The sequence below is a fragment of the Cnephaeus nilssonii genome (genome assembly GCF_951640355.1).
Source record: "Cnephaeus nilssonii genome assembly, chromosome: 19".
Taxonomy (NCBI): Eukaryota; Metazoa; Chordata; class Mammalia; order Chiroptera; family Vespertilionidae; genus Cnephaeus; species Cnephaeus nilssonii.
In genome coordinates this window covers 829418-848581 of record NC_137090.1, presented here as the reverse complement: position 1 = coordinate 848581, position 19164 = coordinate 829418, and the positions used below count along the sequence as shown (strand labels likewise).

The 19164-nt window shown below is 66.7% G+C and overlaps 2 protein-coding genes across 2 annotated transcripts in view; both read right to left on the bottom strand.

The window, feature by feature from the left end:
- Positions 1-43: 43 nt before the first annotated feature.
- FAAP100 (FA core complex associated protein 100) lies at positions 44-6538 on the bottom strand. Its single transcript, XM_079797551.1, has 10 exons — positions 6237-6538; positions 5970-6088; positions 4958-5889; positions 3966-4122; positions 2767-3539; positions 2508-2644; positions 2086-2202; positions 1792-1878; positions 1373-1508; positions 44-957 (listed from the first exon to the last, which is right to left on the bottom strand). The coding sequence occupies exons 1-9, from the start codon at positions 6399-6401 to the stop codon at positions 1377-1379; spliced, it is 2619 nt and encodes an 872-aa protein (XP_079653677.1). The 5' UTR covers positions 6402-6538; the 3' UTR covers positions 44-957; positions 1373-1376.
- Positions 6539-9172: 2634 nt separating this feature from the next.
- NPLOC4 (NPL4 homolog, ubiquitin recognition factor) overlaps positions 9173-19164 on the bottom strand; it is a 29487-nt gene continuing 19495 nt past the window's right edge. Inside the window, exons 12-17 of the mRNA XM_079797565.1 lie at positions 18723-18883; positions 14785-14856; positions 12514-12609; positions 12207-12323; positions 11149-11251; positions 9173-10893 (exon numbers count right to left, since the gene is read on the bottom strand). Coding sequence (XP_079653691.1) covers positions 10736-10893; positions 11149-11251; positions 12207-12323; positions 12514-12609; positions 14785-14856; positions 18723-18883 — 707 coding nt within the window. The 3' untranslated portion in view covers positions 9173-10735. The remainder of the gene's footprint in view (positions 10894-11148; positions 11252-12206; positions 12324-12513; positions 12610-14784; positions 14857-18722; positions 18884-19164) is intronic.

Below are 19164 nucleotides of genomic sequence, written 5' to 3'. Positions count from 1 at the left end.
GGCCCTCAGCCACAGTGTGCTTGGCCCCGCGGCCTGGGGCAGCTGCCAGAGGGGAGGCAGGAAGAGGGGGGCTGGGGGCAGTGAGGACGGCCGGCTTCCCTGGGATGAGGCTGGGACTGGGCGGAAAGACGCTAGGGCCGGGGCAGAGCTGCGCAGGGGCATCGCCGTGGTGGCCGGTCCAGGGGCTCACAGCCACTCCGCCTGGAGGCCAGTGGCCCAGGGAGCTGAGGGGCCCAGAAGTGGGGGAGGGGGCTCGGTCCAGGTGGCTCCCGAGCAGCGTCACCTTTCCTGGCTGTGCGGCCGCACCCACCCTGTGCCTGGGCCGGCGCCTTCTGGGTGGTCCCGACCGGCAGGTCTTGTGCTCGCCAGCTCACGTGTCACGGCCGGGCTGAGGCCACCCTGCGGCTGGTGCCCACTGTCCCGTGTGTCCTGCCTCCTCAGACATGTTGTTTCTCCCTTATCCCACGTGTAGCTTGACCTCAACCCCAGGGCGCAAAGAGGCCGGTGCCGGGCTCACCGGGGGCGGTAACAAACGGGCGGAGTCGAGGCGGCTCACAGGAAGGCCTGTTGTGGCAGCAGCGGGCCCTCGGCCCACAGAGAAGCACCAGTGACCCCGGAGTCCCCTCCCCACCCTGACACCCCGGGGCAGAGCTGGGCGCTGGGCGGCCCCAGCCATGGGCACCAGGTGACAGGTGTCCAGGCCACTGGCCACCTGGGAGCACCCCCAGTCTTTGTGCTTTGGTCACAGGGAGCCCCCCCCGACCTGGGGACCCCAATGGTGCAGGGGCAGGGCCAAGGCCCCCGGGTGGGCGACGAGGCAGGTGGACGGGCAGTGCCCCCAGGAACAGCGACGGCCAGACAGCCCCGCCCCTCCTGGTCCTGAGCCGGCTCCGTGGCCTCCGACAGCCGCCAGGCAACGCCACTCCTGCTCCGGCCGGCCCTCGTCCTGCGCTGGACCTGAGTGGAGGGGACGACGCTGACCCAGCCCCTGCGTCTGGGGAGCTGCCAGCAGTGAAGGCTGAGGGCGAGCCCACAGCGGCTGTGGAGGGAGAGGAGGGATGGGCCGAGGCCCTGAACCCAGGACAGGACGGGCCGGGCAGGCAGGGGAGGGGGCGGCCAGCAGGGCAGGCCAGCGTCCACTCGGCTCCCTGAGAAGTCGCTCTATGACCCTGTCTCCGAGCACGTCCACAAAGAGGCCAGGTGGCCATCGGGCCAGGGGTCTGCGGCCTGCGGTCAGCAGCCAGGCTCACCCTGACCTTCCATAGCCACATGCAGGCGGCACCTGCCCCAGCTCCGAGCTGGAATCGATCTTTCTCCGTGAGAGCGCAGCACGGCGGCTGGGGGGCTGGGGGAGGGGCGGGGCGGGGCCCACCTGCTCACAGCAGGAGGAGGCTGGGGCTGCGGAGCTGCTGGTACACCTGCAGGAGCCGCTCAGCCGTGGCCCGGGAGCTGGCCTCGTCCTCTGTGCACAGCCGGTCCCGCAGGGCCTGCACCTCCCGCAGCAGCGTCTGCAGGGGGGTGGGGGGGCGAGCGACAACAGCTAGGCCCCCACCCTCCCACCTGCACGCCCCCAAACCCCACCCACAAACCCCCTGAAGATGTGAGGGGCAGCCCAGGACAAACTTTCCTCTGTGGCGTCTCGGTGTGGGACAGCCTGCCTCGGGACAGGCGGGCCTGGCCCCCAGGTCGGAGCAGGGCCAGGGGCAGGAGGCCCTGCAGGCCACACACTGGCCGGCCCGCGTCCTCTGGGGCCGGGCTGCGGGGAGACGCGGGGCCGGGGCCGGGGCTCACCTCGTGGTTGGCCTGGATCTGCTGGAGGTACTGCACGCGGAGGTCGGGGGGGCTGGAGCCCCGGGCGGCCTGCTCCACCACCATCCTCTGGGGGACACGGGGCGTCAAGAACCAGCGCCCTCGGCGGGCGATAAGCAGGGACGTCTCCCTTAACCTCTGGGCCAGGCAGGTCCTGGGTGCCCGCCCACCGGGGGCCGCCCCAGAGGGTCGGCAGCAAGCCTTCCCGCCTCGCCCCGCCCCGCCCCGCCGTAAGGGAGCCCCAGACCCCAGGCGCGTCCCCCAGCACGGACGTACCTGCATGCGCCCGACGACGGCGTGGTGGGCCCGGCACATGTTGGCCAGCGAGGAGCTCTCCACCTGGACCTCCACGGCCGGCACGGGCCCCGCCTGGCACAGGCCGGCCACCGCGACCTGCAGCACAGGAGGCTCCTCGAGCCCGCGCCGGCCCGGCTGCCCCCCCCTCCCCCTCCCGGGCAAAGCTGGGTCTCTGCCCGCCGGCCACTCCCCCCAAGAGGCCACTCCCCCCAAGAACCGGCCACCAACCACCATGTCTGCTCCCCGGTTGGGGAGGAACCTGCTCCCGGGCCCTCGCTCTAGAACGAGGTGACGGCCGTGGCCTAGCCTGACACCAGCCGCGGCCCACATGGGACAACCCAGGCACCGGGGCACCGCCAGCGCGGCGGCTTCAAGGAGACAGGAGGGCCGACTCTGCTTGCCTCCTGGACGATGAGGCGGATCTCGGCGCCGTCCGGGGCCAGGGCCTGGACAGAGGTCAGGGCTCGGGCCCGCACGGCGTCCACGGCGGCGTTCTGGGCCAGCAGCCACTGCAGGGTGGCGCAGCACAGGGACACGCCTGAGGGACGGAGGTGCCGGCCGTGAGCGTGGACGGGCCCCGGGGCCGTGAGGAGCCCGCGTCCACCGCCTCGGTGTGCCCACGAGCCCTGAGGCCGGAGCCAGGTCCCCAGCGCCGCCAACCTGGGTCCCTGTCCCCCAGGGCAGCTCTGAGCAGCTCGGCTGACACCCGGATGGCGGCCACGGACGGCGGCAGGTACTTGGCGCGCAGGGACTCGGGCCCCACCGGCTCGCTGCCCGGCCGCCAGCAGGATCCCAGGAAGGTGCTCACGGGGTCGCCGGGAGGGGGGCAGGGCGCGGGGGCCTGCGCGGGGGGCGCAGCCAGGCCCGGGAAGCGCAGGCCCTGCAGCATGTCCACCGTGTGCTCGCCCAGGGGCAGGCAGATACCCTCCTGCTCAGGCAGGATGTCGGGGGGGCACCCGTCCAAGGAGGGGTCCTTGAAAGGGTCCGAGGGGGCCAGGGCCCCGCCCACGACCTCCCTGAGGCTGAGGAAGAGCGCGCAGGACACGGTCACAGGCAGGTCTAGCGCGCCGTCCTCCCCGGGGCCCAGGAGCAGCGTCACCTCCCGCCGCTCGCCGGGGCCCAGCCGGTCCACGGGGACGGTGTAGGTCACGGCCGAGCCTGCCGGGTCCGAGTCCGAGGCGTGGGAGCCGGGCAGCACCTGGACGCACAGGGCCCAGCCGCGGTCCAGGCGGAAGCCGCTGCTGTTCTCCAGCAGGCAGGTGGCGGTCAGCACGTCCCGCAGCTCCCGGCGGCTCCAGGCCGTGGTGGTGGTGCAGGAGACGGGCCGGGCGCCCTCCCGGCTGGACAGCAGGGCACAGCTCACGTTCATAGCCTCGTTCAGACACGTCAGGGCCCTGTTGCGCTGGTCCACGGCCTTCTTCAGGGAGGACACTCTGGGGGGGCAGACGGCACCAGGGAGGAGCGGGGAGCGGGGTCAGGAGGGACCAGGACTCTGTCCCGACAACCAATTGCGGAGCCCCCGCCTCCTCGGGGAGCAACTCTGCTTGTCCCGCCCACGCCGCCCCGTTGTCCGGGCCTCGCCCAGCAGGCCAGGGAGCCCGCCGCCCCCACAGAGAGGCCCGCAGCCCAGGGGAACAGGCAGGCAGGTGAGGGTGGGCCAGGGGAGGGGCGGCTGGTGGCGTCACTGAGCACAGAGCGGAGGCGGCCTCTGAGGAGAGTCTCCCACGTCCCCCCCCCCCCCCCCCCCCGAGGAAAGGGGGGCAGCCTGAGGAAACGGCGGGAGGAAGCCCCTCTTCAGGTAGCTCCGCTGGGGACCACTGGCCACGCCCAGGGCGACGCCCGCGGACACAGCCTCTCACCTCTCAGAGACGGTGCCGATCCCGCAGAGCAGGTCCTTGATCTTCCGGCCCGTGTCCGCCGCGGTCACCCGGGCGGGCTGAGGGGGCTCGGGGCTCAGGTCCAAGCGGCAGGTCATCAGGCGGCCTTTGGCCGACAGGGCCAGGAGCTCGGTGCCCCCTGCAGGTGGACACGGGCCGGGCCAGTCAGCGGGAGGAGGGCGGCTGCTGGGCAGCTCCCCCAGACTCCAGACGAGCGCGGGCAGGAAGCCAGCACCAGAGGAGGACCCAGGACGACGGGAGAGCCGGGCATGCGCCAGGGGCTGACGGAGCTGCCCGTGTTCGTGCCCACATTCCCCAGGGCCCTCCCCGGGAGGGGACCTCGGCACAGCGGAGGTGGTGAGGGGACGGGGGCTGGACTGACAGGGGCCGAGCCAGGACCCTCGTGGGTCACCGAGTCTGTCGGGCTCCTGCGTGCTTCCCCACGCCCTGCGCCCGCCCCCCCCCCCCCCCGTGGCCCTCTTTCCCTGCGTGGACAGTGGCCTTTCCCCGTCAAAGCGCCTCTTTCACGTTAGAACGCTGCGTGGCAGGCCTCAGGCCGACGCGTGGGCCACCAAACAGGATCATGCCCCGGGCAGACTGCTGTCCCCCAACACGGGACAGAACACACAGGTTCAGAGCTCAGGAAGTCAGCGCCTCCCGTGCAGAGTGGGCTCGCTGGTGGCCACGCGGTGAGCGGGGAAACGTCAAGGCCAACTCTCCCGACTGTCCGCGAGGCAGGACCTGGTCACCGAGCGCAGATCCCCCCCCTGACAGAGCGGCACCTCCCACTCCTAACCCCCACCCAGGACACACAGGCAGCCCCTGACCCCGAGAAAGGCCCGCGGGACGGGCTGCCCTGCAGGGCTACAGCAGCCGGGGACAGGAGGGAGGAGGCCACGCACGGGGAGAAGCCGGCCGAGGGGGGTCCGCCATCCCCCAGGCTCCAGGTATCGGGTCCCCACAGCGGCTCATACCTTCAGGCGACCTAGTCGGCGCCGAGAGGGTGACGACGCTGCAGACACCCAAGCTGGCGGGACACAGCAGAGGGGGCAGGCCTCCCGGGCTGTCGGGCGGCACGGGGTCCCCGGGGGTGCCTCCTCGAGCCAGGTCCACCACGCAGAGGCCGGACGGGGTGCTGTGGTAGACGTGGCTGTCCCCGCCACAGGCAGCGCAGAGCACAGGCCCCGGCAGGCAGTACTCGCGCAGCTCCGGCACCAGACTCCCCGCCTCGTCCCAGCTGGCCTTGATGGCCAGGGTCCGGCCGTGGCGGCCGAGCGCCACCAGGCAGTCCAAGTCCGCAGCCTCTGGGCCCTCAGCCGAGGGCTCCGTCCTCAAGGCCCCGATGAAGATGATGGGCTCTTCCAGGTGGTGGAGGATCCTGACCAGGGCCTTGGGGTCACCAGGGGCCAACCCGGAGGTGACCAGGGTCTGCAGGACCACAGAGCAGAGCTGGCCGTCGGGGAGGCCACAGAGGATCACGGGCGACTCCAGGAGGGCGGCGTCGGCTCCGAAGAGGAGCCCGAAGAGGGACCGCTCCAGCGTGAGGGCCCTGGGGCCCTGTGGGGGGCCGTGCCGAGCCCTGGAGCTGGGCAGGGACACACAGCACAGCACCGGGAGGAAGGGGAGGGCCTGGGGCTTCCCCGGGCTCCCCGCTGGGGGGGTGTGGGTCGACAGCTCCACCTCCCCGATCTGGCCTCTGGGCCCGGGGTCCTCCCCCGGACACGGACACTCAAACAGCTGCACCTTCCACTGGGCGGGGCCCTGCGCCAGCGCGATGAGCAGGTCGCCCAGCACCGTGAACGCGCACAGCGTGGCGTCGGGGAGCACACAGGTGTCTGGGTCCACAGCGGTCACGGGGGACGGGGACTCGCCGTCCTCGTCGTCCCCATCCCTCTGGCTCACAGACCTTTGGGAACACAGGGAGGTGTCACTGCCGAGAGGCCCCTGCTGTCTCCATGGCAACCCGCCACAGCGACCCCTCCTTACCTGCGGGCCTGGTCCAAGGACAGGCAGTAGACGCCCCTCCGGGCGCACAGGACGAGCAGCGCCCTGCGAGGGGCCAGGACCTCCAGGTGCCACACCTGCCCGGGAAACCTGTACGCCGCCTGGCCGGCGGGGCAGGGGACGGCGGAGGCTCCGGGTCTGAACGAGCTCCTCGGACGCGCCCCCCCGCCCCCTGCCCCCGACGACCCGGGAGCCCCGCCCCCCGTGCGCGCAGCCCCTCGGGCCCGGGGCCCCGCCCCCGCCGCTCACGGTCAGCTGCCGCGCCTCCCGGTCGTAGACGTAGACCAGCTCCCGCCCGGCGGCCAGGAAGACCTCCGCGCCGCGGTGCAGCACGCGGGGCCCGCCCGCCGTCAGGCCCCCGACCGGGCAGCTGAAGCCCGCCAGGTAGTGCACGCGCGGCGCCAGCCCGGCCATGGTGCGGGCCCGCCGCCCGGGAAGCGCGGGTGGCGCGCGGGAGGCCGCTCCGCCTGGGGAGGGAGGCTGAGGAGGCTGAGGAGGCTGAGGAGGCGGCGGGGGCGCCGTACGGCCGCCCACGTTGCGGCGCGGCCTCCGCCGTAAAACGGCGCGGCGGGGGCGTGGCCAATAAGGAACGGGGCGGGGCCGAGACGGGGGCGGGGCCTGGATGGAACAGGGACGGGTCAGGGTCCTGGGGTCTGTGCTGCAGCCCCGCCCGCGGGCGGGGAGGGAGGGGACACCGAGCAGTTTAGCAAACGCGGGAAACCCGGCGGTCCGTCCTCTGCGCGGCCCGAGGCGCTTCTTGGGGGTGCCCTGTGCGTCCGCACCATCTCCCTCGCCCGTGCAGAGCCACACGGCCCGGCACCGAGTCCCGCTCCCCTCGGAGCAGGCGGGCACTCCTACAGCGATCTGCTAGGGTTTGGGAAGCGCCTGGATGCTGCCTGGTCACAGCCAGAGGCTCTGGGCCTAGTGATGGGTCCCGTCCCTCGGACCTGCTGAGCCAAACGTGGACAGACAGCCCGCTCCGTGCCTGGATACGAACCGGGTGTGGGTGTGTTGGTTTGCATGGACAGTGGGGTAAGCCAGAGGAATTCTGGGTTGGGAGCAGGGCCGTAAAGAAAATGAGGGGATCGCCAGCAATCACCTGGGGGTGAGAGTGGACAGGGCTGCCCTCATCCCTCCGGGGCTGGAGAAGTGCTGACCAGAGAGGAGCCCAGAACTTTCCTCTGGATGAAAAACGGAGACCAGAGCACCCCTGAAAGGTGCCTGCAGACGTCAACTACACCCCTCTCCTTTAAGCCAATGGGCCAGGCCAGTGTGGCTCAGTGGTTGAGCACCGACCTATGAACCAGGAGGTCACGGTTCAATTCCCGGTCAGGGCACATGCCCAGGTTGCGGGCTCCATCCCCAGTGTGGGATGTGCAGGAGGCAGCCAATCAGTGATTCCCTCTCATCATTGATGTTTCTATCCCTCTCTCTCCCTTTCTCTCTGAAATAAAACTCTATTTTTTTAAAAGAGCGAATGGGACAATCTCCAAGGCCACCCACGAGAGGCATATGGGGGGCACGGCAGGCATGGCATGCTGAAGGGGCCTAGCTGCCAAATGTTCTCTGGCTTGGAAGTTAAGCTGGCACCAGGGAGGCTGGTGATCCTGCCAAAACAGAGCCAGCAGCGAAAGTTCTCACTGCCCTTGAGGTGTGGGCGGGCACGCAGCCCCGGGCAGCAGCCAGCCAGTCCTCCTGTCTCGGTGCCGGTGGACAGCGGGAGCGTGGCGTTTGCAGTGCTGGCCCCCTTCTGCTCCCTGCTGTCCTGGACGCTGGGAGGGCGGCCACGGGCACAAGGAAGACCAGCTCCCCTCGGCCTTCTAATTGTGCCATGCTCCTTTCTAGCCCCCCCCCCCCCCACACCCCCACACACACCCACACAGGAGTGCTCGGAGCTGCCCTGCTCAGCAAGCCTGAGTTTTCTAACACTTACGTGGGTGGCCCCTCCGGCCCACGACCTTCTGCTCGGCTAGCAGGCTCCTGGCCCCAAGCCCAGGCCGTCCCACACCTGTGACTCGAGGATTCATGAGCATCACCTGCCCATCCAAACTCCAAGGGGCCTTGAGTGCTGATTGTGGAGGTCAAGCACGAGCAAAGGGCTCTAGTCGGCTCAGACCCGAGGGGGACACTGAGGACCCTCCGTGCTCCCGGCGGGAGCCTGGGACAGCCAGTGGTCTCTACGCCACATCTGCAGGCAGCGTCACCAAGGACAGATCACAGCCCCAGACTCGGGGGGGGGGGCAGTCAGGTTCAGGCTGTGCCAGGTGCTGCTCACAGGCAGCACAGCCATGATGGGGCGCACATGCCAGGGTAGGAAGGCGGCCCCGAGATTGTTGCCAAGTAGTGCACTCCACCTGCTTGATTACTGGGGGGAGGCCGAGAACCTTCTCACTTCCAGAACCAAGTTCAGCGGCCTCAGGTGCCCTCGGCCAGCACAGCGGCCACACCTGGACGTGGGAGCTGTCAGCCATGCAAGCCACTGCTGGTGATAGCCTTGTCTCAGGGGGCCTGGCGGCCTGAGGGCCTGCCCACCAGCCATGGTGTCTTACATGCCTGTTCGGGGAGCAGTCACCCGGAGGAGAGTGCTGAAGGGTGCATGAAGGCTAGCACCGCACCCAGAGGGACGGTCGCTCAGGCCAGCAGCGTGTTCTCTGGCCTGTTCCCTGCAGCTGAGGGGCTCCTGACTCCCTCCTTCACCTGCTGCCGGCCACGTGCACCTGTCCCAGCACGCAAGCCCAGGAGTGACACCTGGTGACGGTCAGGAAGGGCACCAGGGAGGCCAGGCTCCCCTCTTCCTCCCCCACCTCCCACCTGCTGGGAGCAGAGCCCAGGAGCCCCGGCAAGGGCCCCTCTGCTCCAATGGTCCCCACCTGACGGGGCCGTGTGAACTGGCCCTGCAGACGGAAAGCGCGCTGCAGGCCGGGGGGAGCCCCGAGGGGGAGGCGGCCGGCAGCCGGCACAGTTCACGCAGTCACCCTCCGCTGGGGGCCTGGTAGAAGAGGTCGTGTTCACACAAGGGCAGGTGGGACGCAGGGCGCTGGGGCCCTCCCTGTGCAGGAGGAGGTGGCTGAGCTGCCTGGGTCAAGCCCATCAAGGCGCCCCCCCACCCTAATATTGAGCTCTGACTCTCTTTGGACAATAAAATAAAGTGCATTACTGAACAAAGAGCGACTCAAAACCAGAAGCAGAGAATCACAATGCTTTTTCTTTAGCTAAAAGACACAGGAACAAGTGAATTCCGTGACGCCAGACGGGAGTGAGGATGCTGGTGAGAAGCGAGCTGGGCAGACGGAGAGCCTGGGGCGCGAGGTCTGAGTAGGTCTGAGTGAGGTCCGGCGCGGGCCCACCTGCAGCCTCCATCTGGTCGCAGGGACCAGAGGCCAGGGCTGCTGGGAGGGCGATCAACGGTCCGTGTAGGTGGCTGTGCTCTGGGTGGCTGCTCTGCCCCTCCTGCCCCCAGACCAGCCCTCTGCCCTGGCCAGACCCACCCCATCAGCCCCTGCCGACAAGCAGACAAATCTGTGCTGTGCACCTGGAGGTGCCAGACAGGGCCGTTCCCACCACAGCCAACACCGAGCGCCTTCCTGGCACTGGGTGGGTGGAGAGGAGCCCACAGGCCGGCCCCCCAGGGCAGATGTGGGGTTCCTAAGCAGCCTCCCCCGTGGGCGCAGAGCAGCTCAGTCAGGGGCTCTTGTTAAGGCAAAGAGGCATCAGAGCGCCCGTAGGTTCCTGGGGCAGGGTGCCACCAAGGACGTGTGGGGACCCCAGAGCACACGTGGGATGGCCCAGACCTCGCACCATCAGCACAGCAGCAACCTTCCAACGCCCGTGGCAGACCCACGTGGTTCACAACAGGCCAGGCCCCTCCCTCCCCAGGCCTGTCTCAATGGCCACGTCACTGTCAGAGGCCAGAGCGGGCGAGGCCCCCGGAGCTTCCAGTTCTGGGCAGCCTCCTTCACCCCAGCAGCCCGGTCAGCTGCCTCGGCATCTGGAGGGCCTGCCTGGTGGGAGCCAGGCTGTGCCCCTGCTCAGGTGGCCCGGGCCTCGGCTGCCGCAGCCATGCACCCGGCAAAAGTCTCAGGCACTGAGGTTACTTCCAAGAAGGGACTGGGGCTCCCCGTCTGCACGCACCGCCCTGCACACTCCCACTGGGACTCCTGGAGGGAAGGAAGTGGAAGCTAGTCTCTCTCACTCCCCTTTTGCAGTTTTTATCTTTAGAAAAATAAATAAAAGTCTTCGGGGCAGGAATTACTGATAACTGTTATTACAACCAATGCCAACTTTAAAATCCCGCCTGGAGGTTGGTGAGAGCAGAAGGGGCGGGCAGCAGAGTGACCTGTGGGCCAAGCAGACGGCGGCCGCGAGCCCATGGCCACTGCGTTCCCACCAGACCACGGCTACCGGGCGGGGAGCGGCCCCCACAGCAGGGTCTGCCCCAGAGAACGGGCTACAGAGGCCAGCAAGAGCAAACAGCGTCCAGAGAGGACGGGAGGAGGCGGGGGCAGCAGCAAGCACCCCCCCCACCCCGCAGGCGGAGATGTCGGGGCGCCAGTCCTCCCCCCGGAGAGGCGTCCACGGCCACCTGCCCCTCTGCTGGGAGGGGCTCCATCCTCCAGGGAAGCCTGGTGCCGAGAGGCTTCGTGGGCCGGAGACCCCAGGGCAGCCCCCGCCCTCCATGAGGAGCGGCCCGGCTCCACGTCCCTGGCTTCAGAGCGGGCGGGGCCAGTCCTGCCAGCAGGGCCGAAGCCCTAGGTCCTGGGGAGGCTGCACATCTCGCAGTGGCCGGTGCCCGGCTGGTTCATGAAGGTGCAGTGCTCACAGGCCCACATGGCGGCCGTGGCGGCATGTGAGGAGCCCCCGACGGCTCCGTACTCCTGGAGGCCCGGAAGCTGCACCCCAACTGTGCCTGCAGAGGGGAGAGAGGCGCTCGTCATTTCTCACAGGGAGGAGCCTGCAGCTGAGCTCGGCATCAACGTGCACCCCAAGCACCTGCTCCCGAGTCCAGAGCAGCCGAGCCGGTCCACAGCGCACACCTCACAGCCCGAGAGCCCGTGCCCTGGCAGAGGCCGCCTGCGCCCAGTGGCCGCTGGGGCCTGAGGAGCTGGGAGCGTAGGTCCCGGGAGCCCGAGGGTGTCCTGGGACGAGGAGAGGGAGCACTTACTGCAGAGCTGCTCGATGGTGGCCCACTGCTCCGACTTCTTCCAGGTCTGGGCGAGCTCCTCGTTCCGGGTCCGCACGGCCTCCAGCAGCAAGCTGATGCTGTCCTGCGGGGGAAAAAGGGGGGTCCGTGCGCTGCCTGCGGTGGACGGCTCCTGCCCGTCGGCTTCTCCCCCAGCATCACACAGTTCAGAGGGGATGCGGGACCCGCACAGGCTGTCACTACGAAACGCACACTGTCACACTCCGTGTAGACACAGAGGAGAAAACTGAGCCAGCACTGCCATTCCTCCCACGCTCCGCGTTGCCACGGAGCCATCTGCCAGCACCCAGGTGACAGGCTCCTGGATTGAGGTGGACGGGCAGGAGTCAAGGTCCTGCGCCAGACAAAGCCAGGGAAATACAAGAGCAGCCACGGGCCAGCTGACAGAGAAGCCTGGGCTCCTTGGGGGGCCCCTCTGCTCCATCCACTGTTTCCTGGGGGGACACGCTGAGCCAGCATCAGAGGCTCTGGAGAAACCGCCCCTTCCTCTCTCATGCTTCCTGGGGTCTTGGGCAGAAAGGCCACCCACACCCCGGTGCCTGCCGGGGCCTCCTGGCTGGACGCTGCCCGCACCCAGGGCCCGCACTGCTCAGAAAGCACCTGCCGCCGTGCACTTGCCCTCTCCTCCCTCCATGTGCCTCCAGGCGCCAACTGCAGCTGCACGGGGCCTGGGCGCCCGCCCGCCGACGGCCACAGCAGCTGGCTCGGGAGGGAAGACAGGGAAGGAGCGGCTGTGGATCTGGAGCTGCTGGGACAGGGCTCAGCCAGGGACCGAGCTAACCGCCCTGCGTCCCTCGTGGTTCACTCACACAAAGCAGACCGGCCCCAGCACAGGGCCCCACCTAGACGCTGTCTAATGCAGACGCCGAGGGTGAAAGAGTCACCTTTCCATCAATAAGCCCGCAGGGCGCAGGGGACGGCCCGTCTGCTCCAGAGGAAGAGGACGAGGACGCCCCGTGCCCAGCCCCCGGCACACCGCCCCCGGCACACTGCCGGCTCGCGGCACACTCGCTCCCCACCTGCAGAGGCATGACTTCGTTGGTGACCAGGAAGAGCAGGAGGTGGAAATCTGAGATGGTGTCCAAGAACATGGCGGAGGTATTCTGCGACAGGTAGGTGGCCAAACTATGGAAGTCCTGGACCGGCGGGCGGAAGGAAGACATAAACACGGATCGTTCTAGGCCCCAGGAGCCCTCCCTCCTGAGGGGTTCAAGGCCGACAGACATCCCTCTCCCCCTGCCTGTCCCCCTGATGGGACCAGGACCCTGGCACTAGACAAACAGGCAGCAGGTACTTCAAATTCGGTTGCTAAAGCAAAGAGCTTACCTGTGTTTCCCCTAATACGTCCCGGTTCTCAATAGGAAATGGATTTTGTGAAATAGAAAAAGTATAAACTGGATCCTTGGGGAACGTTGTTGTGATCTAAGGAACGAAAAGACAAACCGCGTCAACCACCTGTGTGAACAGGGTGTGGGCGACCCTCAAGGGCAAAGCAGTCGGAGCCTCGAGCACTCAGAGCCAGAGGCCTCGCTGCCCACGAGGACGGGCACCACTGGGCACCCTGAGCGAAACGCCGAACCTGACCCTGGGAAGCGTGCTGAGAACCGCTTCCAGTCGCTTCCGAGATGGCCTCGCCCCCAGGCAGCTGCTGTCTGCCGTCTCTAGGATATAACTCAGCCGGACTGGGTCAGCCAAGGGGCGTCCATCCGACGAGCCCCCCAGCTGCTCTCCGTGGTTGGACGACCTCCAGGGTGAGCCACAGGCACAGCCGGAGGCCGAGCAGGCACCTCAGGAGCGGACTCTGTTCCACTGCTGGGTCTGAGGGCCCCAGAGCAGCCCGCGGGTCGGAGAGCCGCAGCGAGCCCTGAAGTCCAGGGGCCTGCTCCAGAGCAGGCGAGTCAGGGCGGGAAGGGAATCGGGGCCTGTGATGGGGCACAGCTGCCTGTTGTCCCCCCACAACAGCTGGAGTCAAGCGCCTGTGTCCAAAGGGAGCCGCGCCCTCGTTCGGCTCAGACGTGCTCGGGCGATGAGGAAGGGCACGTGAGACCCAGCGGTGGGAGCCACGGGAGCCGCGTAACTTGACCATTCTGGGATCACAGGCTTTCTCCCGCCTCCTGGCAGATGTCCTCTCCCCACAGAGGGCACGAGCACGAGGGTGGCCTGCCTGCCCCTTGCGGTGGCCACGGCGTTCCCTCTGCAGTTCAGCCAGAGGCAGCAGCCTGTAGGCCAGACTCGGCAGCTCTTCTGGGTCCTCGGGGCTGCTTCTAAAGGCCAGGAGGGGCAGGCAGCGACGGCTGTGCTGTGCCTCGCTGACCGACAGGCGGGTCATGGCGGAGGGCGTGGACCTGAGCCACAGGCCCGTCCCAGCGGTGTGGCCTCTCTGCTCATCTGCAAGATGAGGGTGACCTGGCGCCTGCACCTAAGGCTGCTCAGAGAGTTAAATGCTCAGACACTTTGTAAAGCCCTCAGGACGGCCACACACGGACTCAACTTTAGCCGGTCACGGTTCGAAAGACGGTGGCAGGGCGGCCCGTGCGGCTGAGACAAAGCCGTGGACAGCTCGGCCCTCCCTGTAGGAAGCAGAGCGCCTGCTGGTGAGGGCGAGCGGAGCGAAGGGAAGTGCTTGTTCACGTGCACTTGCCCCTGGAGAGCCCAGGACTAATCCAGGGCCCGCCGGGGGTGGGCACAGGCCACCAGGCACCGGGTCCTGTGCATCAACCCTCTCCCTCCGGCCCTTCTCGGGGCCGACGAGCTGATGCATGGGCCCCTCTGAGAACCTCCACAGGAGCCTGAGGCGACGGCCCCGTCACAAGGTTTCAGACAGCAGATGGCCCTCGTCAGGCCTGGGCCTGGGGGCGAGGCGCTGAGCACTTGTCTGGCACCTGCTGCCCAGAACTTCTTCCACAGGAACTGGGTGTCACAGGGACCCCCTCCTCTACCAAACACAACCGGAACCATGCGCGAGGCAAGAACTCAGGGCGGGCGGGCGGGCGGCCTCTGGGAGGTGCGCCGACTCCGCCCGAGTGTGTGTCCCCGCAGTCTGCCTGCCTCGCCGTCACACCCGGTCGTCTGAAATCAGATGCCTGCGACCTGGGTAATCGCTATGTTCTCGGGAGCTGTCAACCCGATGCAGCATCGACGGCCTGGCTCCTGGGCCCGCCCCTCCAATGCCAGGCCTGCCTCACATGCCGTCCCGAGCCCAGCGCAGCCCCCAGGTCCCGGCGGGCAGAGCATGGCCTGCTGTCAACTAACAGTCACCGCCTTGGCCTGTGGCCTCATCTGTGACCAGAGCCTGAGGCCAGAGCCGAGCTGAGACCCTGGGCAGAGGCACGGGAGCAGGTGCCCTCTCGGCTCCTGGAGCTCCACCCAGGAAACCCCACTGCCCCCACTCAAGGCCACGACAGCTGGGTCCCCGAGGACCGCCCGTGGCAGCACCTGCACCCGCCACGCCTGCCCGGCTGGCGGTCGGCTGTTGCACTTGGTTCGGGAGAAGCTAACACCTAATGGTTTTTAAGGGAAAAGACTGAAAAAAAAGCCCTTAAAACGGAGGGCTCCTCAGGGAAGCCAGGAGCCCCCGGGCCCGGGGCACACACTTACGTCTATGATCAGATACTCCACGGGCAGCGGGCGGGCCAGCTGGGTGATCTCGTTGCCAAACTTGTCTATGTCCTGAAACGGAAACAGGGTGAGTGGCGGTCTGCTGACCAGCGACCGTTCCCCGCGCAGGCTGCCTCCCTGGGAAATGGTGTCAGTGCCTCCCGAGGTGTGCGAACAGGAAGGGGAGCGAGCCTTTCCCTGCAGGACCCGCCTTCCATCCCTCGGAGCTCTTAGTGCCGCCTCACAGGGAAACAGCCTCCACCCCGAGCCCCGCCCCCGGCCGCCGGCGCCTCTCCTCCACAAGCTCGCGCAGGGCTGAGCGCTCCATCTCCACGCTCTTACCACGCAGAAACCCCACCTGATGGGCCTGAATACTCACGCGTTTCTAAGAAAACGCGCACATGAGCCCACATGCACACGGACACAGACAGAACCCACCGCCTATCTGCCCTGTCCGCAGTTTGCTGTCAGATGCGCAGAACATGAAGTTTAATTAGGGGGAAGACGGCCAGCACATGGTCATTCATCAGAAAGTGACAATTAAACCCGATTTATGTCCAACATGCCGAGTTCCACCAGAGCCCTAGACATAAACTCATGAGAACGGATGCTCCTCACAGAGACCCTGCAGGGCTATTTCCTATTGAAATCCTCACTGAACACTGTGTAAATCGCTCACGGACCGTATGTAAGTTAGACATCCGTACTTCCCATTGCGGGGTCTTACGTAAAAGTTTCCGTTCATTAAGCTCTCGGACCCGCCGGGGTGGAGCACGGCACACCCACCCTCCCAGGACGCAGGGCCCTGGTCAGACCCAGCCTGCTGCCCTCTGGCCTGGCTCCTGATTCAGAAATGGAAATTCCTGGCTGCAACACATGGCGCCTGCGTCCACACCTTCCTCACCTCCTGTTCACGACGACAGAGCTGCCAACAAGCACTTGTCCTGGCTCCACCCAACCAGCTGCCTGCACGCGCATCGGCCGCCAGAGGACACCTCCCTGGAGACCACACACAGCTGTCTGTCTGTCTATCTGTCTGTCTGCACCCGTGAAGCCGAACGGCTCTCCCCTCGGCCTGGAGGGGACGGAGTGCCCTGCGCTGGCTTCCTTGGTGGTCAGGCTGGGCCAGCTCACCGGGTTCCAGAGGCAGCCAAAGGTGGGGGCCTGCTGAGGGGCCCGGGGTCCCCGAAGCGGCAGTTTCTTGATGGAGGAGACTAGGAGGCAGGAGTCAAATCCAATCCAACTAAATCACCATTTCCAAAAATGCACGCTCGCCCCTACAAGACCTAACCTGCAACCACTCACACGTAACGAGCCCACCTGGAACTCATTCACATCTAATTACGCTCCGACGGCAGCAGCAGTCCCAGCACCTGCTCACTGGGACCCTCCAGAGGCTCTTGTTAATGTCGCTCTGTCTGCCATTCTCTCTCAAATTTAACTACCCAACCACACCTCTCTGCTCCCCAAGAAGATAAAGGTGCTGCACCCCCTTCCCTGCCCCGCATGCCTTCCCCCAATGGTTGTGCCGGGGCCGAGCCCACCCACCATCTCACGGCCGTCACTTCCACAAGCGTCAGCCCTGTCGGCGCAGCAGCGGGAGGAGAACCTTCCCTCCGAGTCTGCCGGCAGTTTTGTCTCCTCCTCAGCAAGACACCAAGTCAAAGGTCGTGGTCCCTACTGCCTCCCTCCCTGCCACGGCCACATCTGGACCCAGGGCACCAGCACGGAGACAGCGAAGCCCAGGGCCTCTGCCTGCGTGAGCGTTTAGGGCACCGGGCCTGGTGCTGGGACAGCAGCACCCCCCCAATCAGTGGCACCACCCTGCTCTGGAAAAGGCGGGTGAAACCCTGAATGAACAGACAAGAGGCAGCAAATGGCATGAGCAGCTCCACCTGCGACTTCCCAGGCTGGAGCAGGAAGACGTCCCTCGGGGCCCCTCAGACCAACGTTGCGCACGTCCGCTCACGAGCACGCGTTAACCCTGACCCGCGCCCCCGGACAGCGGCTGCCAGGCCTGCCCTCAGCCTCCACCCTCCGGGGCTACACGCACGCTGGGCAGCGCGCTCCGCTGCTCCCGCTCCCAGGCAGCTAACAACCCATGGGAACCGTGGGGGGACCCAGGAGGGAGCGCAGGCCCCGCGGCCACGTGCAAGCAGCGCCCAGCGCGACCCAGGAAAGCACGTGGCCCGCAAAAGTTAGCAACACCCACAGCCAGCTCACAGTTAACAGGGAGATCCTGACACACGTCCTTTACGGTGAAACAGGACAAGGGAGTGGGCACAGGGTGCTACCCCGGAAACCTGGCCACACAGGGACGGGCAGGGGTGGGGGGTGCGTCCTGGGAACCACGACAGGACCCTCATGGGAATTACGGGGCAGGAACAGCAAAGGGGCTCGATACGAAAGTGTACCAGCTTCCAACAGCCGCAGTTTGGAAACCTGCTTTAGAAGGTGTTGTTTGTAACGTGGAGAAGTTATAACATGTGCATGCAGACACCACAAGCCAGGGCTGTGCAGGTGTAGCAAAGGTTACTACCCGCTGACCTCAAGATCAGGAGATGAGCCCTAACCGGTTTGGCTCGGTGGATAGAGCCTTGGCCTGCGAACTGAAGGGTCCCAGGTTCGATTCCGGTCAAGGGCATGTACCTTGGTTGTGGGCACATCCCCAGTAGGAGGTGTGCAGGAAGCAGCTGATCAATGTTTCTCTCTCATCAATGTTTCTAACTCTCTCCCTCTCCCTTCCTCTGTGTTAAAAATCAGTAAAATATATATTTTTTTAAAAAAGATCTGATGACCTGGGGTCACCTGGACGCCCACTGGACGACAGGAGCCCCTCAAGGCCGCGCTGGCCTCCGAGACAGATGCTCCTGCGGCCAGGCTGGGAGCCGCCCGGGCGGACACCGGAAGCCAGTGCTGCCACCTCAGGTGAAACAGGCGAGACCCACACCCGCTGTGGCCGGGGTGGCCTGGAGCAGGTGCAGCCGGCTTTGCCCAGACTCCTGCACACGCAGCAGTCCGGGGAGTCACAGGTGTCGTGTGTTACAACCACCAGCTGCGGCCGTGTTAGGGCAGCAACAGAAATTAACACAAGGGCCCAAAAACACCACCATCAACCCACAGACCCAAGCAGCTCAACAAACCCCAGACAGGACACACGTGCCAGGGCCCGGGCACATCCCGATCAGACCGCAAAAACCCTGACCTGGGAGGATGGCTCAGCAGCAGCAAGAGCCGCACTATGGACAGAGGGACGCGCGCGGGTGACAGCGACTTCCTGGGGAAGCCCTGTGGGTCAGGTGACTGGCGAAAGCCTTCAGCCTCAAGTCTACCCAGTGGAACAGCCGTGAAAAGTGAAGACTGAACGCCTTCAGACATAGAGGCCGCCCCGCTCTCCGAGAACGTCCAAGTCCCGGCGGCGGCAGGCGGTGCCAGGTGAGCCCTAGGCTGCCCGGAGTAGGGAGGGCAGGGCCTCGGTCACGACCAGGAACCAGTCCCAGCTGAGCGTGAGGGGTCTGTCACAGCAGGAAGCACGGCACTCCTCACGGGCGACCCGGACGCGCCGTTCAATGCCGTGTGTTACGGCTCCACAGGAAGCCCAGGCCCGGAGGGACCGCTGTTCGCCTCGGGAGAGCCCGCACTGAGCACAGCTCCAGCGCCATCCGGGGAGGCCCTGGCGCGCACGTCTTCTTGTTTTCGGAGACCGAGCTGTTCGTGTTGCCTGGTCTGATTTGGTGCCTAAACGCCAGACCCAGGGAAGCCACGCCCACTTCCAGTTACAGGCCCTACCAAGCCCCAGAACCGCCCCGGACACCTTCATCCACAGCTGAGACTAAACCACGGCCGCTGATCAATGGCCACGTGGCCAGAAAGCACCAGAACAGGCGGGGCCGGCCGGCCAGGGTCCCCATGGCCTCGTCCCTGGGCGCCGTGTTTACCTTATAAAACACGTCGGGCACGTACTGCTCGCTGCTGGACTCCTTGGCGTAGCCGAGCTCGGGCGCGTCCTTGCAGGGCAGCAGGCACTCGTCCCGCACCAGCGCCATGCACTGGTTGGACACCTGGTAGCCTTCGAAGTGGACCTGGTTGTCCGGGCCGCCTGCAAGAGAGACACCGTGAGCACCCAAGGACGGGCAGGCCGCCCCTGTGCTCCTCTCCAGACCACAGGCAGGCAGCCACAGGAGCCTGTTGTAGCCAAGATTTCAGACCACCGGCAGCGGCTTTCCGAGCGGCCTGAGCACCTTGAACGCAGGGCATGGAGCCGCCACAGCGGCACCTCCAGCAGCCCCACCCAGGGCTCCCTCTCTCAGAATCGGGGAAAGAGGTGGTAAGCACTCCCCAACATCCGCCCAAACCCGGCTCAGAGCCAAAGCCTGGGCT

Excerpts from the sequence above, each read along its gene's own strand:
- FAAP100 (XM_079797551.1), bottom strand. The coding sequence starts at position 6,401 with ATGGCCGGGCTGGCGCCGCGCGTGCACTACCTGGCGGGCTTCAGCTGC. Across the intron at positions 5,890-5,969 it reads TCCTTGGACCAGGCCCGCAG|GTCTGTGAGCCAGAGGGATG; the intron begins GTAAGGAGGGGT and ends GTGTTCCCAAAG. Across the intron at positions 1,509-1,791 it reads AGATCCAGGCCAACCACGAG|ACGCTGCTGCGGGAGGTGCA; the intron begins GTGAGCCCCGGC and ends ACCCCCCTGCAG.